At 40.4% G+C, this 22,517-nt stretch overlaps 1 protein-coding gene across 2 annotated transcripts in view; it reads left to right on the top strand.

The window, feature by feature from the left end:
* The window catches only part of RAPGEF5 (Rap guanine nucleotide exchange factor 5), a 238,926-nt gene that overhangs the window by 2,988 nt on the left and 213,421 nt on the right, over positions 1–22,517 (top strand). The window contains exon 1 of one of the 2 annotated variants that reach the window (XM_037508969.2): positions 14,686–14,916. The exons of the other annotated variant lie outside the window; for it this stretch is intronic. Within the exon in view, the coding sequence (XP_037364866.1) occupies positions 14,686–14,916 (231 nt within the window). Of the gene's footprint in view, positions 1–14,685; positions 14,917–22,517 lie in introns of those variants that run through there. 2 annotated transcript variants of the gene reach the window in all.

The raw sequence follows: 22,517 nt of genomic DNA, 5'->3' as shown, positions 1-22,517 counted from the left end.
TGAGATCTGGCCATGTGAAGAAACAGGGAGAGTCCTCAGAGGGTACCAAACCCACTGACATCTGATCTTGGACCTCCAGCCTTCAAAACTGGCAGAAAGTAAGTTTCTCTGTGTACACTGCCCAGTCCTGAACCTTTGTTATGGCAGCCCTGCTAAACTAATACACACTTCTTCCTTAGGATCTTTGCTTCTTTTCAGTCATGCAACTTCAGAGAATAGGAGATGGGAATCTGCTTAAAGTAAATGGGAAGAAAATGTGCTTTGGGAGAAAGAGCATGTTTACCTAAAAACTTAATCCACGCTTAATATCTAGGGGATTTGCTACGGATACTTGTGTGGCCGATCCTGGCTGTGCTCTACCGACATCTCTAGGGCCTCAGTCCACACCACACATGAATCAGACTGTAAAGTGCCAGTATCTCGCTGAACCTCTATGGGTGGAGATTTTCTTCTGGTGACTGAACCTACTCCACCACTGCTCAGGGTGGATTGGAAGTGCCAGAGAATTGATGTGCAATTACTGATAGGAGCTGGAGTATAAATATCCCAGCTCCCTCATCCTTTAACAGGATAACTCTACTTTGGCTTCCAGAGTTTTCCAGCAGGACTACGTTCCCTTAATCTTCCTAGATAGTGCACCTCTTATGGACTCTTTCTAACCCCTTTGAGGTTTTCTATTCTACTACTGCTATGCCAAGTAGACTATGTGCTCTAGAATTCTTATTTCACTATGTAATTCAGGGAGAACCAGAACTCAGAAAACCTGGTTTCTGGCTATTTGTGTGCACATATGAAACTTCCATGTCTAATGATGCTGCTGTGGTTTTTAATTTAGTGAGCTGATAAATTGCATTGCATTCTTTCAAGGCTAAGTTATCCATCCCCTGTGAACTCCTGGAGCCTCTCCTTTCAGGTAGTCCTGCTCTTTGTCTTCTGTAAATGCCTTTGGCTCAAATCAACCACTCTGCATTTTTTCTTCCATAAACACGAAAGCCCAATCCCTTCAGTGCTTATTGGTTTTTATTAGCCTGTGTCATCTCTATATGTTGGGTAGCTGTGTTTGCATCAGTGTTATGTGATTTTAATAGATTGTCTTGTGACTGAGCCAAACATTTCCTTATGGGGCTGCTATAAAAACTGCTGTGAAGTCTGGTTTGTCCGTGGGTGAATGGGGATGGGGGGTTGATTCTGATCAGGAGTCCAAGAGACTGTAACAGAACGAAACTTCTCAGGAAGAATATAAGCTGCCATGTGTGCACAGTAAAGCTCCAGCTAAGGCCCACCGACCCTAAGCCAGTTCTTACAAGTTGATAGAGTGGATGTCAAAAGCTGAGGTTCCTCAGCAACTACTTAAAACAATGCTAAGGCGGCCTCCCTGGTGGTGCAGGGGGTTAAGACACAGCACTGTGAAGCTATCCGCAGCCACTGCAGCACGAATTCGATCCCCAGCTAGAGAGGTGACCCATATGGCCTAGCAGACCTCTCCTGTCTCGCCCGCTGTTCCCTTCAGCAGTGTATTTCAGTACATCTGCCTGTTCTGCTCCCCATTCTGTCTCCGGTGAATTTTCTCACACACACCCCCCTCCCCCCCACATCTCTGGCCTGCACTCCAGCTCTTATATGTATAAATAAAAAATAAATCTGAAAAAAAAAAAAAAAACAATGCTAAGGACACGGCACATTAAATAACCTTCACGTTCTGGATTCCCTTAACCCTGTGCAAATGACTTATACATGATCTTTGTGGTTCTGGAATGAGAATGACTCTGGGATAAGCTCTAGAGGAGGCATTAGCAAGACCTCACCTGACTATGCATTTAATCTCTGCAGGCATTCTGCCTGGGAGATCACTTATCTTTGCCTCTTTGGGAAAGGTTTTGTCACAGAAGCTGTTTCTTTGTTGCATCTTTTATATTAGTGCATGAATCCTAAGAAGTTTTGCTAGCTTAAGGGATATATATGAAAATGGTCAGGGGTCCACCATCTCAGCATTTAATCAGTGGTTGGTGCTACGTGGTCTTTAGCACAGGGCTAAAGGCCAGAAGCACATTGTTAAAGGACTGTGGCCAACTCACTTGTGCATCTCAGCCAACTTACTTACCTTCTGCTCAATCACTGGTAAAAAGGGAATAATAAATGTGAAAAGTACTCTATAATTTTCCATCTAATATTTTTAGAGAAACCTCCCCTATGAATTGATTACAGTATTACATGAAGGGAAGATTTCAGATAGACTCTGGGAAAACCTACTAACTAGTATAAATCTACCCATTACATATAAATGGACCTACTTTGAACAAGATCATTCTGTAAAATGACGAGGGTCTTAATCACATCTTCAATTTAAACACGTAAGACAATTTCTCCTAGCAACTTATTTGGCTATTAGCGTGACTGTGATACAAACAGATAGCAATGAACTGTGAAGCACAAAATCCCTGGTTTGGTTTCCTGGAATTTGTTTCCTAAAGTATAAAAATATTTTGTTTTAATAATGGCCAGTGAGTTTATAAGACTGAAGATTTGACATTAACTCATTCTAGGCAAGGGCACTGAATTCCAAAACTGTGTTGGGTAGCTCATGGAAAGCAGGAATCTTTGCCTGAATCCTCTTTCATCTCCCACCTCCCATCTCATCATCTTAGTGGATTTTGCTTCAGGTTCACTCTTCCTTTTCTCTCCATTATAACCTAGCCTATTTGGTGCTTAAATTGTCATCACCTCACGTGATGTCACAGTACCTCCAAGAGGACCTCCTTGATCTTCTTAATATTCCAGGCTTCTCTACCTCCTGTTTGTTGGTTCACGATCTCCAAAACATGCTTCTGCTGTGTCCCTTCCCGATTCAGAAACATACCACGTTCCCTCTGACTTACTATACACCTTCCAGTACCCGCTGCCTGACTTTCAAGGCCCTCCCTCCTCTATCCTGACCCATACATCCCAGCATACTCTCATTTTTCACTACTCAACATATTTTTCCTTCCTTCCCATTCTTGTATGTCTAAATACTTCTCATTCTTCAAAATGTACCTTAGCCATGATACCTTCTTTGACTATGCCAAATCTCATTGATCTTCTCCTTGAAAGTTCTAGAAGTTTTACAAATTCTTACCCCTAAAACAGTTCCTAATAAGAACTCCCCAGCTACAGAAGACATGAGTGCCTTTCGTATTCATCTTTTCATCTTTTCAGCTGAGCACAGTGAGGCTTGGTGACTGTTGGATTTTTTTTTCTTTTTTCAGATGTAATTATTTTAACTCTCCAATTAGTTTCCGAGCTCCTTAAATGGATGCTGCTGTCCACAATTATGACCAGCATGGTGCCAGGCAAGAACTGCTATTCTATAAATATTTTCTGATTCCTGGCCATGATCTATGTTTAAACCATAAAGAGAAAAGAACATCAAATGATGATATGTTTCTTAAGGCAAAATCAGCATCATCTCTAGGTTGATTCCAGGGATATCTGATGTGAAACAAAAAGTATCTCTTCAAGCAATAAGGCCCATTCCAGGAAATTTTCAAATTGTCTAAAGAGAAGAAAGAGTTCATTATTTTTTTTTTTATTTTTTTTAATAAATTTTATTGTTATATTTCATTATTTTTTTCAAGCCAACATTAACAAAGCAGATCTCAAGCAAGGCAGTTTCAATTATTTAGAATACCGATTAGCTATTCGAGGTTATTAATATGCAAACTGAAAGACAAAAAAGCAACATCTCTGCTCTCTTGCTAGAGATTGAAATTTTGTATTACCTGTTGTCACAGAAGAAAATTATCCTAAATACATATCTAACAGTAACTATGAAAAGTCATAAATTCCCTAGTAAATGCTCCAGAAAGCACAGCCACAAAATTCTGTCATCCCATCTGTCCTTTTCTTCTCATGGAGGATCTGTGCTTTAGAAATACAAATGGAAAATTGAAACAGAAAATAAAGTTGCCTCCTGTAAATGCCTTCTTTTGGCATTTGCTCTTCTAGCATTTTGCCTCTCATGTCTCATTCTGTGATGATTGTCACTTCTTGAGGCTATTTTTAGGAATGAAGCATAAACATAAGTGTTGGATTTCTATTTGTTTTGCCCTTTCCCAGACTGTCAGCAATCTCTCCAAAAACCTCTTTGCCACCAGAATTTGATTTACCTCACTAATACTTACCAGTGTGGAATGTTAATCTTTGTTCATTTTCGGATGTGTACATTTTTTGGTGGGGCAAGTAGGGAACAATCATTTGTTACAGACAGGTGCTCACTAAGAGAAGTTTCAATCCTTTAAATTGTAGTCGAATTTATAATTAACACCTCCAGTATAAGAGGGGCAGCTTACAGCTGTCTTGATTGGGGGCTATCTGTATACACACACATTTGGGAAGTTACACTCTGCCCCAAATGTTATAGGATTCCAGTATTAGAGTACGTACTTGAAAATCTGACCAAGTCTATGTATCTTCCATTAGAAAAGTTCACAGGCATTTTTTCATATAATTTCAGGTTTCCAGATTGAAAAAAAGAGACACCAGATTGAAAAAAAAAAAAAGAAGATAATTTCTAACACAGCTCTAGCTCCTGTCTATGTAGTTTGGGTATAACAACTCACTTATTTCCACAGTCTGAGGCAGGTCTTATGACCACTCTCATTTTACAAATGAGGGAACAAAGAAGTGGTCTGTTCAACTTGCACAAGAAGTAAAAGCAGGATCTGAGTCCAGTTGGGTCCCAGAAAACCACCGTCCTACAGAGGTGCTCGTTTAGAATTCCTGTATTAGAAACAATCGGAAAAGATGACAGGAAGTGAGTTATGCTTCCAGGTCTTTTCTGTGATTGCATTTCCTCTTGCCTTCATTTCATCTGAAACCTTAAAGTATCTGAAATTATAAAATTATAGTTCCACGATGCTCATCATGCAGATAACAACACTACAAGCAACTGGGAATTTACACAATATTCAGAAGGAATGACATCAGTCTCCAAGAAGTTTGCAGGCAAGGAGGAATCAAGTATAAGAAATATGCAAGTACCCTAGTGTACTATGAGCAAAACTGGCCCATCCTGAGTCAACTGGAGAACTAAGTCAGATTCCCTCAGCCTTGACACTGAAGGTTTTAAGATTTATCAGGAATAGACAGAAAATTTATGACCAACAGCCTTTTCTACTTCTAATTCAATAGCATAGAAGAGCACCCTTAAATAAGAGATTGAGTTAGAGCTCTGTTAATAGCAGCTATGAATTATTACCCCTTCAAGTTTCTCCTCCTCTTGCCCTCTTTTCCCTCTGAAGGGACTAGATCATCGGAAAGAATCAGAGGAGTGTCATATTTTAAAAATTTTAAATTCTTCATTGCTGCTCTTATCAAATAAAGATTGACATGTCTTAATGTTTCTCTATCTGGGCTTGATAGAAAGTTTTAGAATAGAAAAACAAAGTTGGGGGATGGCCAAAATACATTCACAAAGTTTGTGTGCTTGTAAAAGTATGCAAATTTCACATTAGTACACAGTTAATGTATATCTGTATGTATTTATGTGTGTGTTTGTGTGGAGATAACTTTTTATTTATTGTATTTATTTTCTGATATCATTGTTAATTTTTGGACAGTACTGTCCAAAATTTGATTTCTCCCCAGGTGTAGTCCTCAGCGTTCTTGTGTAGAGATCACTGTAGTTAAATATTCATTGTGTAAATTTTTTAAGTTAGGTAATTCTGAACACAGAATTGATGAGATTTATTTTTTATCCTTTTTTAATTGAAGTAACATTGGTTTATAACATTATTTAGGTTTCAGATTCACCAACTTATCTATAGATCAACATTGTCTATACTACTTTATACTCCTCACCAAAAATCTAGTTTTCATCCAACCCCATACAATCGACCCCTTTTAACCCTGCTTCCCCCTTCTCTTCTTGTGACCACTATTTTGTTTTTATATTCTAAAAGCTTATCAATTTTTTCTTGTTCATTTATTTCCTTTGTTTCTTTATCAACCACATGACTGAAATCATTTCAGTGTCTCTGTCTGACTTATTTCACTAAGCACAATACCTTGTGGATCCGTCTATGTTGTTGAAAATGGCAGGAGTCCACCTTTTTCACAGCAAAGTAGTATTCCATCTGTATATGTACCATTAGATGATGTTTATTAATGACAACTGAAACATATATATTTTTATAGTTTGTAAGATGTTTTTATAACATTATTTAATATAGCCTTTATAATCAGCCTATAGACTGAGTTTTTACAATATTACCCCTGGATTAAGACAGATAGCTAATCAATATATAAATGTAGAACTTTACTTGGGTTTTTTTCCTCCTTGTTCAATATTTGTTCTAGTACCCCTCAACTGTACCTGGAGTATAAAAGATGAGGAAATTACATTTTTATGGTTGTGAGTAAAGAAGGTGCTTCAGGAATAACCTGTCTAAAGATTTCACATTTGCCTAGAGTAGAAAATTTTGAGAAAAGTAGATGAAAGTGATATCTATATCATACTTTTCTGGAAGGTCATACAGCTTCCCTGGGGCTTACCGGAGTTGATTAACAATAGCACCAACTACATGGAAAGCTGTAATTTAAAAGGCACTTCACTGAGTGAGATTATTCACATATATTTTGCCTAATCTTTTCAATAGCCTGGTAGTATATATGTTACACAGAACAGAACATAACTAGATGGTGGGGAGATTTGGATCTGAACCAAGTCTACCTAGTCCCAAATGATGGTTCTTTTCATTTCACCATCCTGGATTTCTGTAGTAACTAATTTTGTGGAAGTCACTAGTTCTGGGTCAATATGAAAATGATATCAACTCAGCAAAGTTAGGAAATGGACAAGATAGAAAGCATTTTTAGCTTGTTTATATCTTCCTCCTTTCTTATAATCAGAGGTAAATCTAGTCATGCCCTATAGCAGCAGTTTTTAAGTTTTTTGGTTTCAGGGCCAGTTTCCACTCTTAAATTATTGGGAACCACAGAGAACTTTATGTGGGTTTTATCTATGGACACTTACTATAATAAAAATTTTTTAATAGAAAATTAAAATATTTATTAATTCATTTAACAATATGTTGATTATGTTAATATAAATGTTTCGAATATTTTTTGAAAAATAACTATTTTCCAAGACAAAAAACAAAATCACATTTTTGTCAATTTCTTTAACATGTGGCTTAATAAAAACAGATAGATTCTCATATCTGCTTCTACATCCTGTCTGTTGTAACATCACATGTTTGTGGCCTCTGGAAAACATGAATGTATACTCATGAGAATGAAAACAAAGAGGGCAGACAACATTTTGATATTATTAATAGTTTTGATGTTATAACCCCCTGAAAGGGTCTTGAGGATGCCCATAAGTCCCCAGAACATACTTCAAGAACTCCTGACCTACAACCACTTCTGTATGTGTTGGGGCCAGTGTTTGAGTTGGAAGGAACATTCATCTGATGAAACAAAATCCCATGACGTCTAGTTTAAGTTCCCCATTTTGCAAGAATTAGGACTACATCAAATGGATAGAATAGCCTTTCTTATATTGAAAAGAAACTTTTTTTTTCTGTGGTTTTCCTGTTCATTTTTAACTCTAGATAGAATCGGTCCAATTCAAAATATTCCAAATATTGCACACAGCTACCTTGTTGCCCGTCAAATGCTGTCATCTTCTCCACATCAAAGCCCTTTAATTGTTTAAGAAGTTTGGAGACACACCTGCTCTAAGTGTTCTCTAGCCCCACATCTACATTTTCTTCCCAACACCAATTTGAGTTCATGCAATGTCTCCAGAACCCTCTAAGGCATATTTTCTTGTGGATTATTCCATACTTGACTAGGGCCAATGCCACAAGTGCTTAATATTTATAAACAGGAAGAAACATATTCTTAAAGGCCTCTGTCTTCTGGTTGGGAAAGATCTTTCACACCCTGTAGTCTTCCATATATCCTGCTGCCATCCTAGTCCAGGCATTGCTTTCTCCAAGGCATCGTTTCATCTACCCTACCTTTTACCCTATAGAAAGACAGTACTATATATGCAGTACTTGAAAGTTTATAAACAGCTTTACAAATATGAGCTCATTAAATTAGCACAGAATCTCTGTGCACAGAATGCACTGATGCAGATTGTAGAAAGAAAGACAACAAAGTTTCCATTAACCTGATTTAATGGATTACCATTTTAATACTTCATGCCTGGGATTCTGTAACTAGCTTTGCTGGCTGCCCGGTTTTCAGCATCTCCCTATTCAAAAGCATTCTACATATTGATGCTAAAATCATCTTTCTTCCCTGCTGATCTGAACATGCCACCATCTGGAGTCCATTTATAGCCTCCCATCACCCATGGGATAATGTATTTTCCTGCGACCTTGGAGACTGCATCAGCTAAGACCTCAACTTGCTTTCCTCAACTTAGGATGACAGTGTTAATGATTCACAATTTTAATTCATTTATTCATCCAGCATTTATTCACACATGCATTAACTTAGCATCTACTATGTGCTAAGCACCAAATTAGACACTAGAGGGGACTTAAAGATGAATAAGTTCTGCTCTCAAATGTTTGATAACCTCATATAGGTCTTATATGCAAAATTTTAATTCAAATACAAGAAATACTGTCATAAGAGAAGTCATCAAAGTAGATTGACAGTTGTGCGTAAACTCTAACGTTTACTTGAGGAAGGATTAATCCCACAGAGGAAGAACAGAGAGGGTTTCTAGGAGGAGTTATTGTTTGAGGATGTGTAAGTATGAATAGATTTCCACAAGCAGACCAGGGAGGATGGGACAAGACTGGCTTGCCTTTCTTACTGTCTGTTGGTCAAATTAGTTCTCTTATTGCCCTCTTCCTCTCTCTTCTTGGGCATTTTACCATGAAGTTGTTGGGTTATTTTTGTGGGTTTTTTTTTTTTGCAAAAGTATTCAAAATATCCTGGTAAAGGCCCAGTAAACTTGCACACCTGTTTAAAAAAAAAATTCTGCGATGATAACAGTAAATAGCATATAAGAAAGGCATGAATAGATTGATTTTGTTTCAAGATTATGGGTGTAATTAATAGAAGATGAATTTACAGGGAATGACACCCATCTCTATCTTTGGCTCGAGCAACCAATGCAAATAATGTAAGGGAAATTTATCAACCCTGAGGGGAATATTTGCATGACTCATATTGTATGACAGAAGTAACATCACAATATCACATAGGTTTGTCATGAAGAGGCTGATGGCAGATAGTTCTATTTATGACCCTTGAAAACTAAAACAAAATGAGTAAGGAAAACATTTTTAGGTTTGTTTCATTTTATTATGTTTCTCTTAATTGCACATTCATCCATAAAAAAATGTAAAAATAATGCTAGTATCAAGTATACAAATGCTTATGTATGGCATTCTCAAGAGGTAATTGGGCAGAACTGGGTTTCTTGGGTAAGATCTGCCTTCTAATCTCCAGCTGTTCAACATTAGTGCTTGGAAGGTCATATTCAGCCCATTTTGATCATGAGCTAGTGAAGTGTTGGCAGGCTTACATAAGGAGACAATATTGTATTTAGGTTTTCTGTTTTTGAGTACTGGCTAGTAAAGCAATGCAAAATGTTGCATTGCTAAAAATAAGAGATGCTGGGGAGGGATGGGCTATGGGGACAACTCATCAAAGTCTAGCAGTTGTGGAGTTAAGAGACTGATTAGCATGACAGGGATGTTTTACACTTATCAGGAAACAAGCAGGTACACAGGAGATGGAAAATCTCAGGGGAAAGCCCAGCTAACAGATGCTTTCTTTGGTATTCTTGGTAATCCTACAGGGCCACAAAAATTAAAGGATGAAAATCCAGGAGAATCACTACACCAAATTCCATGTAACCAGGAAAGGAAACTCAACTACTGCATGTTCTCCAAGGTTTCAGCCTAGTGTAGGTTTGATTGGCTCTGCTCTTGCTCTATTCCCGAGCACCCCTAGTCTAGTTCCACCTTTTGGTATCATATTTTTGGACACTGGTGTACCTATATTTCTAACCCTTTCTCTTGAGCTCCATCCAGCTCAACCCCTGCTCTTGCTGGTAGGATTTCCACTTGGGTGCCTTCCAGTTTAATTGGTTTAACTGTCATGCAAAACTAAAACCCTTAAACCCAGTTCCCCCTACCTCTCTAACTGCTCTAAATGTGGAGTTATTTTCAAATTTAATGTTTTGATTAGATAATATATTCACATTTTAAATATATATGTGTATATACACAAAGTTATAAATGAAATTATCTCCGTCTTTCCTTTTCCAATGTAACTAATTCTGACCACTTGTAAGAAAGTTCAAATTTTTTCATACACATGCAAATATGAAATCTTCTTCCTTTTTATTGACCAGGGAGTATGTTCTTCACACATTTTTGAAACATGTTTTGGTCATTTATTGTTGTATAACAAACACCTCAAAATGTAGTAGTTTAAAGCAATTTATTATCTCTTGTGGTTCTTCAGGTTGAATGGACTCAGCTGGGTGGTCATTACTTAGGCTTCTCACCAAAACAGTGGACAGATGTTGGCTAGCAGGATTTGTATGAAGGCTCAGCTGAACTGGGTGGCCAAAGTGACTTCCAAATGCTGGCAACTGAGGCTGGTTGTTGGCCAGGAGCGTATCTCTGTGTGCACTCTCCAGGTGGTTTGGGCATCTCATCACAAGAAAGTTGGGATCTGAGTGGGAAAATCCCAAGTGGGAGCCTTCCAAGAGGACTAGAAGTGGAAGCTGCTAAGCACACTAAAGTATGAAGTGCTACTTACACAACTTCTCCTATTGGACAAAGTAGTCAAAGGAATTGCACAGCTTCAAAGGCATGGAAAAAGAAACCCCATCTCTTCATGGGGGAGTGGCAAGATCATATTGCAGAAGATCCCAGGGGACAGGAGATATTGTGTGGGTCATACCACCACCTGTGGTACTTGTCTACTCCTCCTAACAAGAGTTTAAGGTCTGAGTTTTCTTTTGTTAATATCTGACATCTAATCTCCCCCTATATCCACTGACCTTACTAATTCAGATCCTCATCTCTTTGCTGACAGTTAAATGCCAGAGTCATCTGCCTGGTCTTCAATTTCCCCTCACTGCAAATAGCTAATAAAATTGGTGTTTTCTTAACCACAGGTAAGTCTATAAACTTCAGCGTTGATAATGCCACTCTTGTAAGTAAAATCAGCTCTGGCATCCTAGTGGTTTTGTTTGGCCTTTGTTGGTGTTGGCATATATAGGATTTACATTTTCTTTTAAATTTTCAACATTGCAAAATAAGATTTCATGTAAAAATTCCAGACTAAGCTCCTTTTGAAAAACTGGGTTCTCATGTATAGAACAGTTCAATTATTCAATGGATAGGGTCGAGATAGCAAACAAAAGGAAATTAATTCCAGGCCCTGATAAGCTTACACTTCTAGCTACACTCTAAAGAAAAATGGATAAATAAAAAAATATATAGAATATTGGATGGCAATAAGCTCTGTGGAAGGTCAGAAAGGGGATAGGAAGAGGATAGGAAGGGCCATAATTTTAAATCACGTGGTCATGGAAGCCCCTCTGAAATGGAGACATACCAATGAAAAAATTGAAAGAATAGAGGAAGGGAGATGGGCTTCTAGAACTTTGCTTTTCAAAAGAGTAGCCCATATCTATAAGTAGTTTTCTATTCTATATTTATATTATTTAAACTTAAATAAAATTTAAAGTTCAATTTTTCAGACACACTAGCCATATATCAAGTGCTCAGCAGCACTTGAAAGAAGTGGGGGCTACAAAACAGACATAGAACATTTCCTCCATTGCAAAAAATCTATTGTCCAGCATTGTAGAGGAAGAGTTTATAGGTAGAAGGTATAGCAAGTGGACATGGAGTGGGACATTGCTTGATTTGAGCTCAAAAGTGGTATGGCACTTCTGTTTACACATTCCTATTATTCTTTATTGTCTGTCTAATACCATAACTGAATGGTAATTGTAATTTAATACCATAACTGAAAGGTAATGGTAATTTGTTCCCTTCATCCAAGTCAACTTTCTGAAGGCCCTTTTGGATACTGAGTTTTTTAGATCTTTGATGAATGTCACAGAGTCTGTGGAATTAAGTCCAAACTCCTTGGCTTTGCATTGATAAGCTGTGTTAAAGGGTGTGACTAGGAAACAAAATGTGTGTGTTCTGTTTTAGAGAAGAGTAGCACATGGTATCATTCAATTGGTATAGCAAACGTACCCATTAATCAGAGTGAATGTTGACCAAACATGTCCTGTTTGGACTCTACTGGACCAGAACTGAAGGACTTCTGGACCTTTAGTTGGTGTTTCAGGAGGAGGTTTGCAGTATGGGGTGGCATTTAGGGATTTAAGGCAATGACTACCAACTGGAGTGGAAGTATTTCAGCATCATTATCAGGCACAGCCTCTTAGGTACATATAAGTGGGGTTTGGGCCTTGAATGAATATATTTGATAGGTATTTGGAAACTGTAATGAGCTACAGAGTTAATTGCAAAGTCCTTTCTAGTCAGTGCACACAGCTGCAGGTAACAGAATGTGAGGCCTTTCTCCTACCTGTGCGTTTTGCTATCTCTCTCTCCTGCTCCGTGTAACAGTCTCAGTGCCCGGTAGATTCTGTGTGATAGCACCTTGGTGTTTCCTCATGTTTTTACTCCTCATTGAAGACTCACAGCCTCCCTCTTGCATGGTTGGGTCCTTGGCACTTAATGCTCAAATGTCTTTCACTGACTTTTTTTTGCCCATCCCAGGCCCTATGGCCCAGAAAGCTCACTCTCAATGCTTATTTGGTAGTTACCAACAGTAGAAGGCAATATCTTTGTTTTTCTGTGCATTGATTTGGTGCCCTATCATTAAGTTCTTTGAGGGCAGGGGTCACAGGTCATTCTTGCAGTTTCCTTGCACAGGCACATTTTCATATATATATTTGCCAAGCATCTACCAGGGCTGAGGGTACAAAGGGAAACCAGTTCAAGACCTTGACCTTTTAAATTCTTATTCGTCAAGGTTGTGGAGAAAAAGGAACTCTCCTGCACTGTTGGTGGGAATGCAAACTGGTCCAACCACTATGGAGAGCTGTGTGGAGATTTCTGGACCTACTAAACATAGAGCTTCCATATGATCCAGCAATTCCACTCCTAGGTATTTACCCAAAGGACACAGAAACATCAATTCCAAAGAACACCTGCACCCCTATGTTTATAGCAGCACTATTTACAATAGCTAAGCTTTGGAAACAGCCCAAATGCCCAAAAATAGATGACTGGATCAAGAAGATGTGGTACATATATACCATAGAATATTACTCAGCATTCAAAAAAGATAAGCACATGCAATTTGCAGCAACGTGGATGGCGCTGGAAGGGATCATGCTCAGCGAAATAAGCCAGAAAGAAAAAGAAAAATACCGGATGGTCTCACTCATAGCAGGAATCTAGAAAACTTAAATAAGGGATCAGGAAAATGAATAACTATAAGAAAGTGAAAATCAAAATCAACAAAAAACTATGAACCAGAGACACTTTTTGGGGGGTGGGGGCCGGGAGGGGAGGGATTGGGGTCAGAATGGGGCATGTGCAGTTGTATGGGGAATATAAAAATAAAATTTATTATTTAAAAAAAAAATTCTTATTCGTCAAATTTTTCAAACATGAATAAATTTACTCATTTCTTACAACTCTTAGTCAAAGGAGACTCCAGAGTTCTACTGATAAGGAGTAGAAACCTACCTGGCCCGAGCTGAGGAAAGATTAAGCTGGGATGTGAAGATTCACAGCCACCTGGATTTTAAGGCCCTGCTGGAATAGTTTCACTCTCAATACTTCACTACTCCGAGCTCCTGGAATGATGTAAACAATGATTCACACCACGGCCTTCACAGTTTACCAAGCACATTCATCACATGCATCAGGCTTTCATGGAAGGTCAGGTTCCAACATGCTAACAGAGATTCTACCTTCAGATCACCAGACTTGCACCTATTTTGCTAAACACCTATCAGAAACAACGAAAGTTTTCTCCCCTTCCCCTTTAATGACGAGTGTAGCAAAAAGGGGACAGTGTGGGGACAATTCTGCCTCAATGTTGTTTGACTTGTAGCAGAATGCAGACTCTATTTTGAAATTCTTTGGCAAAAACCGTTTCTAGGCCTAGAGATTAAGATTTGGGGCTAGGCGGAGCAAAGGCTCGGGAAGGGGCAGGGGAGGAGGGGAGGAGGGGAGGAGAGGGCGGGAGTGGTCCAGACTTTGCAGGCTGTTAGGAAAGGGGAGAGGAATGGGACTTTATCAGCCTACAGGGAATGTGGGGGGTGGGGAGAGCGGGCTTGGTGGAGGATTCTGGGTGTCCCGCACCTGTGGATAAGGCGGCGCCCAAGGTGCCTACCTTCCCCTCCTCGGGTCGGGACCCGCGGAGGGGTGCCAGGCCGCCGGGGGAGGTGAGCCGCTGGAGAGGGCGGGGCGGCGGGGCGGGGCCGGCGCACCTGGGCGGGGAGGGGGAGGCGCGCGGGGCAGAGCCTGGCGGGGGCCGTGGCGCGCGCCAATGGGCAGCAGCTGGCAGCGCGCCCCGCGCCCGAGCCGCAGTCGCGCCCTCTCGCTGCCTGGCGAAGGCGCGGACGGCGCGCGGAGGCGAGCGCGGTGAGAGGAGCCGCCGGCGCCGCGCCGCCGTCAGGGCATGAGGATGGCCGTGGACTCCGTGAAGATGCAGCCGCCGTGCGAGAGCCCGGCCCTGGCCTCGGTGGCGGCCGTGGCGGCGGCGGACGGCGCCCTGCGCCGCAGCCCCAGCGCCCGCGAGCCGGACCGCGAACAGCCGCCCGCGCCGCTGCGGCCGCGGCTGAGGGACCTGCCCGCGCTGCTGCGGAGCGGGCTCACCCTGCGGAGGAAGCGGAGCGCCGCCGGGGGCCGGGTGAGTGGCGGGGGTCCCCGCCCGGCCCGAGTGAGCATGGGCGGCGCGCACGTGGAGATCGTGCCCGTGCTCCCGGGCCGCCGAGGGGGTCGTCTGGAAGTTGGGGAGGTGGCGGAAGGGGCGCACTTGTGCCGGACTGGGCAGAAGAGGGACCCGAGACGGCGGGGTCTTGGGCTGCCCCAAGGTGGGCGACGGTTTCCCCTCCACCCAGATGCACTTGACTTAGCCCCAGGACACCTGGGTTCCGGCCGCCGGACCGTGGGCTTCGCCGGAAGAATGGCCGTTTGCCTCTCCCCAGAGGGGAAGCTGCAGGTGTCGGGTGCCTAACAGTCAGCCGGCCCTGTCCCGACTGTGAGCCTCCGGCCCCTCGAGGGGGATCCCAGTGTGCAGGAGGCAGGAGACGAGGACGCTTGTTTTGGATGCTGGATTGCAAGCTCTGGGCTTTGCGGCTGGCTCTGGCCGCAGCCACCGCGGAGGGGGAGACCCAGGAGTTGGAAGTTCCTGGGCGAGCTTCTGGCCCCTGCGTTCCGGAGTCTCCAGCTCTTAGTATTCGCTGACGCTTCCTTGAGCAGGAGGGTGCACGCCCCCAAGACTCTTAAATATTGACTTCCTGATGATGTGTTCTGATATGATTTCCCGGTGAAGGAGTGTCCCTCATTGAGTTCTAAGTGCATCCAATGACCTGATCAGGTCAGGCATGTTTTGTATGTCAGGAGAAACAGAACAGTCTGCCAATTGTCTTCTGGGATCTTTCACAAGCACTCAGCAGGCCGCAGGCCACGGGGCTGTTTTACTCAGGTTTCCCTGCTCACCGGGGCTCTGGGGCACCTTTGAATGGGTTGTGCTCAATTTGAAAAAAGAATTGTTAAGTAGGCTTTCCTGAGAAGGTGCAGTAGTGTAGGTGTTTGTTGGTTTTGTTTTGGGCCATAACTCAAAATATTGGTCTTGGTTGTCTGCCTTTAAATGAAGACCTTACTGGGGGACTTTGAGCTCTTGCAAACACAGGTTTGTGGAAACTTGAGAGTTAGGCTGAAACACTCGTTTTGATGTGGCTTCATTTGTAGGGAAGGTTGTGAACTAATGTATCTTCAGCCTCTCTAGGCTGTGGTCCTCCTTTGCTAGGCATTTTCCTTCCGGGGAAGGAATGATTGTACATGATCTATCTTGGAAGAATGTTCTGGGGATTAGCAGGGTGAGGATTAGCGGGATTAGGATGTTTTAAAGCCCATGACCAGGGGAGTTTAGGAATTGCCCACAAGTGACCTTAACATTTGGCATACAGGATTATCTGCAAAGAAAGCTAGCGCATGTGTCCCGAAGATGTGATAGCTAAATAAATGCAAGAACCAGCGTTAGAGATTTGCAGAAATCTCGGGAAAAGTAGGTCAAATCGTGTTCCTATTATCCTTGACAGTTACTTTTTCATGGCACAGAATATTGAAGACATGAGGGCAGTCAGGCAATCTGTGAGGAGATTGCTGAAGGTTTCTGTATAAATAGACCTGTACTGTTCATCTGCATGGAAGCTTGTGTTTTCTCGCTGCCTGTATGATACTGTGTACCTTTCCAATATACATATTTACTTTTCCCAGTTCTTTTGAATGTGATTACTTAAAAATGATGTATCCTTTATTAGCCTTTCTTTGCTTAATAATGAATTCCTTCTCTTTGGGACATTCCAAACACATTTCACAGGTGCATGGCTAGTATTTTCTTGAAGGAATATAGTCACATTTTCCAGTGTTGGAAACCCATAATTTCCAAATATCCTTTCTCCCGCCCTTTGACTTTGGATCCTCCTCTGTGATCTGGCAACCTTCATTCATAAAAGGGATACTAAGGAGTTTGAAGGAAAGAGGAAAACAGATGAAATATGTACCTATATTAGTCTGCTCAGGCTGCCAGAACAAAATGCTGTAGACTGGGTGGCACAAATAAGAGAAATGTATTTCCTCGTAGTTCTGGAGACTTGGAAGCCCAAGATCAAGATGCCAGCAGATTTGGTTTCTGATGAGGCTTCTCTTCCTGGCTTATAGATATCTGCCTTATCTCTGTGACCTCACATGGAGGTCTCTGCATGAAGGAAGAGATTTCTCTTTCTTTTCTTCTAAGGCCACTAATTCCTTCATGGAAACCCCACCCTATGACCTAGTCTAACCCCCAGCACTTCCCATAGACCCTGTCTCCTTATACCATTACACTGGAAGTTAGGGCTTCCACATATGATTGGGGGGTGGGGTGGAGTGGGGAGCACAAGCAGTCAGCCCGAAACAAAAGCCATTTGAAAGAAAGAGAAAAATAGATAAAATATGTACCAAACCAGTTGGTGACTTGTTGGGTCATCTGGTTAGCCCTTTGGATTTAGGGTACTGATGCTAATGCAAACAATGGTGGCTTAGATTCTTTTGTGGACCTGTGGTTTTGTATCTCACAGCTATACCTCCAGCTTATAGCTGAGTGAGGGACAAGTTAACACAAATTGATTACCACTGGTAGAGAAGTAGCTCTGTGCCTTACATAAGTTGGTAAGAAAGTCTGCCATTTCTGTGTTGACCAAGATCTGATTTGAGGATGCTTGTGGCTCTTGTCCACACTGCCTTTGGATTCCATCAATCTGGTTGGACATTCTGACACCAGCAGTCATCAAGTAAGTGCCTTTGTGGGTTGTGTTGCTCAACTTTGGTGCCCTGTAGGTTCTGTCTTACTGCGAAAAATTAAGCTGACATTTGGTTAATACTGCAGAAGAGTTTTTTGGTTCAATCACTTCTGATCGTATAGAATTCAAAATGCAAACTGATCTAAACTTTTTTTTTTTTTTTTTTTTTTTTTGTGGGACCCTCACCAGTGGCCGGGGATTGAACTGGCGCTGCAGAGGCTGCGCAGCCTCACAACCCAGCGCTCAACCACTGCGCCACCAGGGAAGGCCCCTGATCTAAACTTTTACACCAGGAAAGAAATGGTTAAATTTTGCTTTGTGAAAGTTACTTCCTAAAACGAGTGGTAAGATAAGTCACAGCTTGAATTTCCACCAAATGTAATCATTTTTAAAGCTTAGTGTTGTGGAGATTATGAGAATTGTATAATAAATACCTACCTTTCAACAGTTATTAACATTTTGTCAGTCTTGTTTCATTTATTTGCCCTTTCCTGCTGTCTTTGTTGGGGCCGGTATATATCAAAGCAAAATCCTAAATAGTCATCTCAGTCCTGAATGTTTCTTTTTATGTCTTTGTTGAGGACTTTTCCCTTAAAAACAAAACAAAACAACTTCCATGCCTTTTCCACACCTAAAAATATTAACAATAATTACTTAATATAATTCCCATATTCAAATTTTCTCAAAGATGTCTTTCTACTAATGATTTGTTGGAATCAGAAACCAAACAAGGGCCATGTTTTGCATTTGATTGTTTTAAATCTATTTTATAATAGTCGTCTCTCCCTTTTTTTCCCCATGCCATTGATTTGATGACAGAGTAGCTCATTTGTTCAGTACAAATGTTCCCCTTTCTGGGATGGCTACTTCTGGTGTCATTTAACTTGTTCTCTGTTCTACATGTTTCTGTAATCTGGTAGTTAGAAGTAGAGACTTGTTTAGATTGAGGATGGAAGGCAAGCATCTTTTATAGGTGGTGGTGTGTGGAATCTATTGCATCACATTCCCCAAGACACATGGTGTCTGGATAGCTCTCTTTTGAGATATTAAGATTGATTAGTAGGTTCAAGGTAGAGTCAGCTTACCTTTCTACCTTTTCCCTAATGATTTGAGTATCATGATGGTTGAAGCCTAGATCTAAATTAGATTTAAATATGATTTAAATGGTGATTTAAATATATCATTCCTTTTGCATTTATTACTTGGAATTCTGTCAATAAAGAACTTACCCTCACAAACTACTAGGTCTCCTAAATTTCAGATTGTACGGGAAAGACAAGGAAAATGCTTACTTTTTTCTCTTTCATCAGTTTTCTGGGTAGTGCTTTGGTGCACTAACAATATCTCATATACTCAATGAGTTTCTCTCTTTTTTAAAATATATTAAGAACTTGTGGATCTGAATACCTTTGTTCCAAACCATTGTAGTCAGTATTCTATTTGATGCTTAATTTCTCCTTGGTTCCTATATACTTTTACAAGGCCACAGTAGTCTCTGATAGCTTTGTTGATTTCTTGCACAAGATAGTCTAAATTTGTCACTTCCATTACCTGTTCCAGACCTGAAATCAGCCTTTTCCCAAAGAGCACTGATTCCTTTCACCAAAAACATTGATTTCTCCCAATAATTTCCCCTTTTAATGGTTGTATTTTTTTTTTTTAACCTTGATCTTAAGCCTTCCATCTTAAGGTTTTGTTTTTTTTTTCTCATCAGGCTGTTTCTAAGACTGTCATTTTCTTCCTCTAATAAAATAGCTAGTAACTGCCATTCCCTCTTTCTACATATACTATTAAAATGCTTTAGCTAATGGATTTGGGGCTTTGTTATGATATCTACCTCCTTCTTCATCACCTTGAAATCTGTTTCATTTACAGCAGCCAGAATGATTCCCTCATTGTGCCGTATTCTTGTCACCAAAGTCCTCCAGTGAGTCTCAGTCCTTGGATTAGACATCAGAAAGGTAGTCAGTCTCTTTTCTTTCCTGACCATCTCTTAGCCATCCTGCTGTCCAGCAGAATTCCCTATGGCAGATGCTCTGCAGACGTAAGAAACTTTTATAGAACAAAAACTGGTCACTTTCTTCTTGGAATTTGCTCTTTGCCACTTACAGTCTCTACCCAAATGAGTCCCTTTCAGAGAGAAACAAGATAGTCCATTTCCTTTGTCAAGCTGGAGAGCTTTAGGTGTGACTAAATTCCTCCTGTGCTCGAAATAAGACTGTTGAGCCAGTATCATTCTCAATGGTGAAAAGCTGAAAGCAATTCCATTAAGATCTGGAACAAGACAAGGATGTCCACTCTCACCATTGCTTTTCAATATAATACTGGAAGTCCTAGCCAGGGCAATAAGACAAGAGAAAGACATCCAAGGAATCCAAATAGGAAAAGAAGAAGTCAAACTATCACTATTTGCAGACGATATGATATTATACATAGAGAACCCCAAAAACTCCACAGAAAAGCTAATTCAACTCATCAATCAGTTCAGTAAAGTGGCAGGATACAAAATCAACACGCAAAAGTCAGTAGCCTTCCTATACACAAACAATAAATCTGAAGAAGAAGAAATCAAAAAGACCATCCCTTTTGTTATTGAAACAAAAAAAATCAAATATTTGGGAATAAATCTAACAAAAGAGGTAAAGGACCTATACAAAGAAAACTATAAAACACTGTTAAAAGAAATAGAAGAAGACACAAAGAAATGGAGAGACGTCCCCTGCTCATGGATTGGAAGAATAAACATTATTAAAATGGCCATCCTACCAAAAGCAATATACAGATTCAATGCTATTCCAATCAAAATTTCAATGTCATTCTTCAAAGAAATAGAACAATTATTGATGAAATTCATATGGAATCACCAAAAACCCCGAATAGCCAAAGCTCTCCTGAAAAAAAAAGAAGGGAATGGAGGCATCAGACTCCCAGACTTCAAACTATACTACAAAGCCATAATCATCAAAACTGCATGGTATTGGAACAAGAACAGACATACAGACCAATGGAATCGAATAGAAAATCCAGAAATAAACCCACAGATTTATGGTCAACTAATCTTTGACAAAGGAGCAAAGAATATGCATTGGAGCAAAGAAAGTTTGTTCAATAAATAGTGCTGGGAAAACTGGGTCGCTACATGCAAAAGAATGAAGCTTGACCACCACCTCACACCATACACAAAAATCAACTCAAAATGGATTAAAGAACTAGACATAAGACCTGAAACCATAAAATATATAGAAGGAAATATAGGCGAAACACTACGTGATTTGCACATCAAAGACATCTTTACAGACACATCACCCAAAGCAGTGATAGTGAAGGCAAAGATAAACAGCTGGGACTACATCAAATTAAAGAGCTTTTGCACAGCAAAAGAGACAATAACAAAAACAAAGAGAAACCCCACCAACTGGGAGAACATTTTTGCACCCAACACTAATGATAAAGGACTGATCACAAAAATCTGCAAAGAGCTGATGAGACTCAACAACAACAAAGAAAATAATCCAGTCAAAAAATGGGCAGAAGAGCTTAAAAGAAACTTCTCTGAAGAGGAAATGCAAATGGCCAACAGGCATATGAAAAAATGTTCAACATCACTTGTCATCAGGGAAATGCAAATCAAAACTACCATGAGATACCATCTTACACCAGTGAGAATGGCACATATTAAAAAAACTAGCAACAACATATGTTGGCGAGGGTGTGGAGAAAAAGGAACTCTTCTGCACTGTTGGTGGGAGTGCAAACTGGTCCAACCACTGTGGAAAGCTGTATGGAGATTTCTGGACCTACTAAACATAGAGCTTCCATATGATCCAGCAATTCCACTCCTAGGTATTTACCCAAAGGACACAGAAACATCAATTCCAAAGAACACCTGCACCCCTATGTTTATAGCAGCACTGTTTACAATAGCTAAGCTTTGGAAACAACCCAAATGCCCAAAAATAGATGACTGGATCAAGAAGATGTGGTACATATATACCATGGAATATTACTCAGCATTCAAAAAAGATAAACACATGCAATTTGCAGCAACATGGATGGCACTGGAAGGGATCATGCTCAGCGAAATAAGCCAAAAAGAAAAAGAAAAATACCGGATGGTCTCACTCATAGCAGGAATCTAGAAAACTTAAATAAGGGACCAGGAAAATGAATAACTATAAGAAAGTGAAAATCAAAATCAACAAAAAACTATGAACCAGAGACACTTTTTGGGGGGCGGGGGTGGGAGGGGAGGGATTGGGGTCAGAATGGGGGGCTGCAATTGTATGGGGAATATAACAATACAATTTATTAAAAAAAAAAAAAAAGTTAAAAAAAAAAAAAAAGAAATAAGACTGTTGATTGAGAAACATATACTGCTGCAAGTTATACCAATATGCCCAATATATAGTCATTTTATGCACATTTCTTACAGGCAAAGAATGTAATTTGTTCTTTGTATTTAAAACCAATAGATAATACTTCATAGTACTTAATTATGTGCCATGCAGGTTGTATAAGCTTCATTGCACCCTCTCAACAAGCCTGTGAGTTAGATGCTATTATTTGCATTCTACAGATGAGGAAACTGAAATACAGATGTAATTTACCTAAGATCACAGAGCTGGTGGGGGAAGGGAGGTTTGAATCCAGCCAGTCTAGTTCCATAGTCCATGCTCTTAACTGACTTTCTGGTTTTCCTCAAATGCAACAAGGGCAAAGGGTCTATTTATTTTGAACTACCATAGCCTTATATAATTGTGTATATTGCTTTACTACTCTGAGAATGGTCAGTAAGTGCTGTTGATAATGCTAGACTTTAAATTTTCTTTCATTCTAATGCACAGAGGCTTATGACAGACCTACTGGCTGTGCAGATGGGGTGTTTATAGGTAAATGGGTACTAATATCTACTAAAGTTAAATAACTCATATTTACTAAAGTGTCA

Source organism: Talpa occidentalis, unplaced genomic scaffold, assembly GCF_014898055.3.
Source record: "Talpa occidentalis isolate TD23 unplaced genomic scaffold, MPIMG_talOcc4v2.1, whole genome shotgun sequence".
Taxonomy (NCBI): Eukaryota; Metazoa; Chordata; class Mammalia; order Eulipotyphla; family Talpidae; genus Talpa; species Talpa occidentalis.
This window is presented reverse-complemented; position numbering and strand designations above follow the sequence as displayed.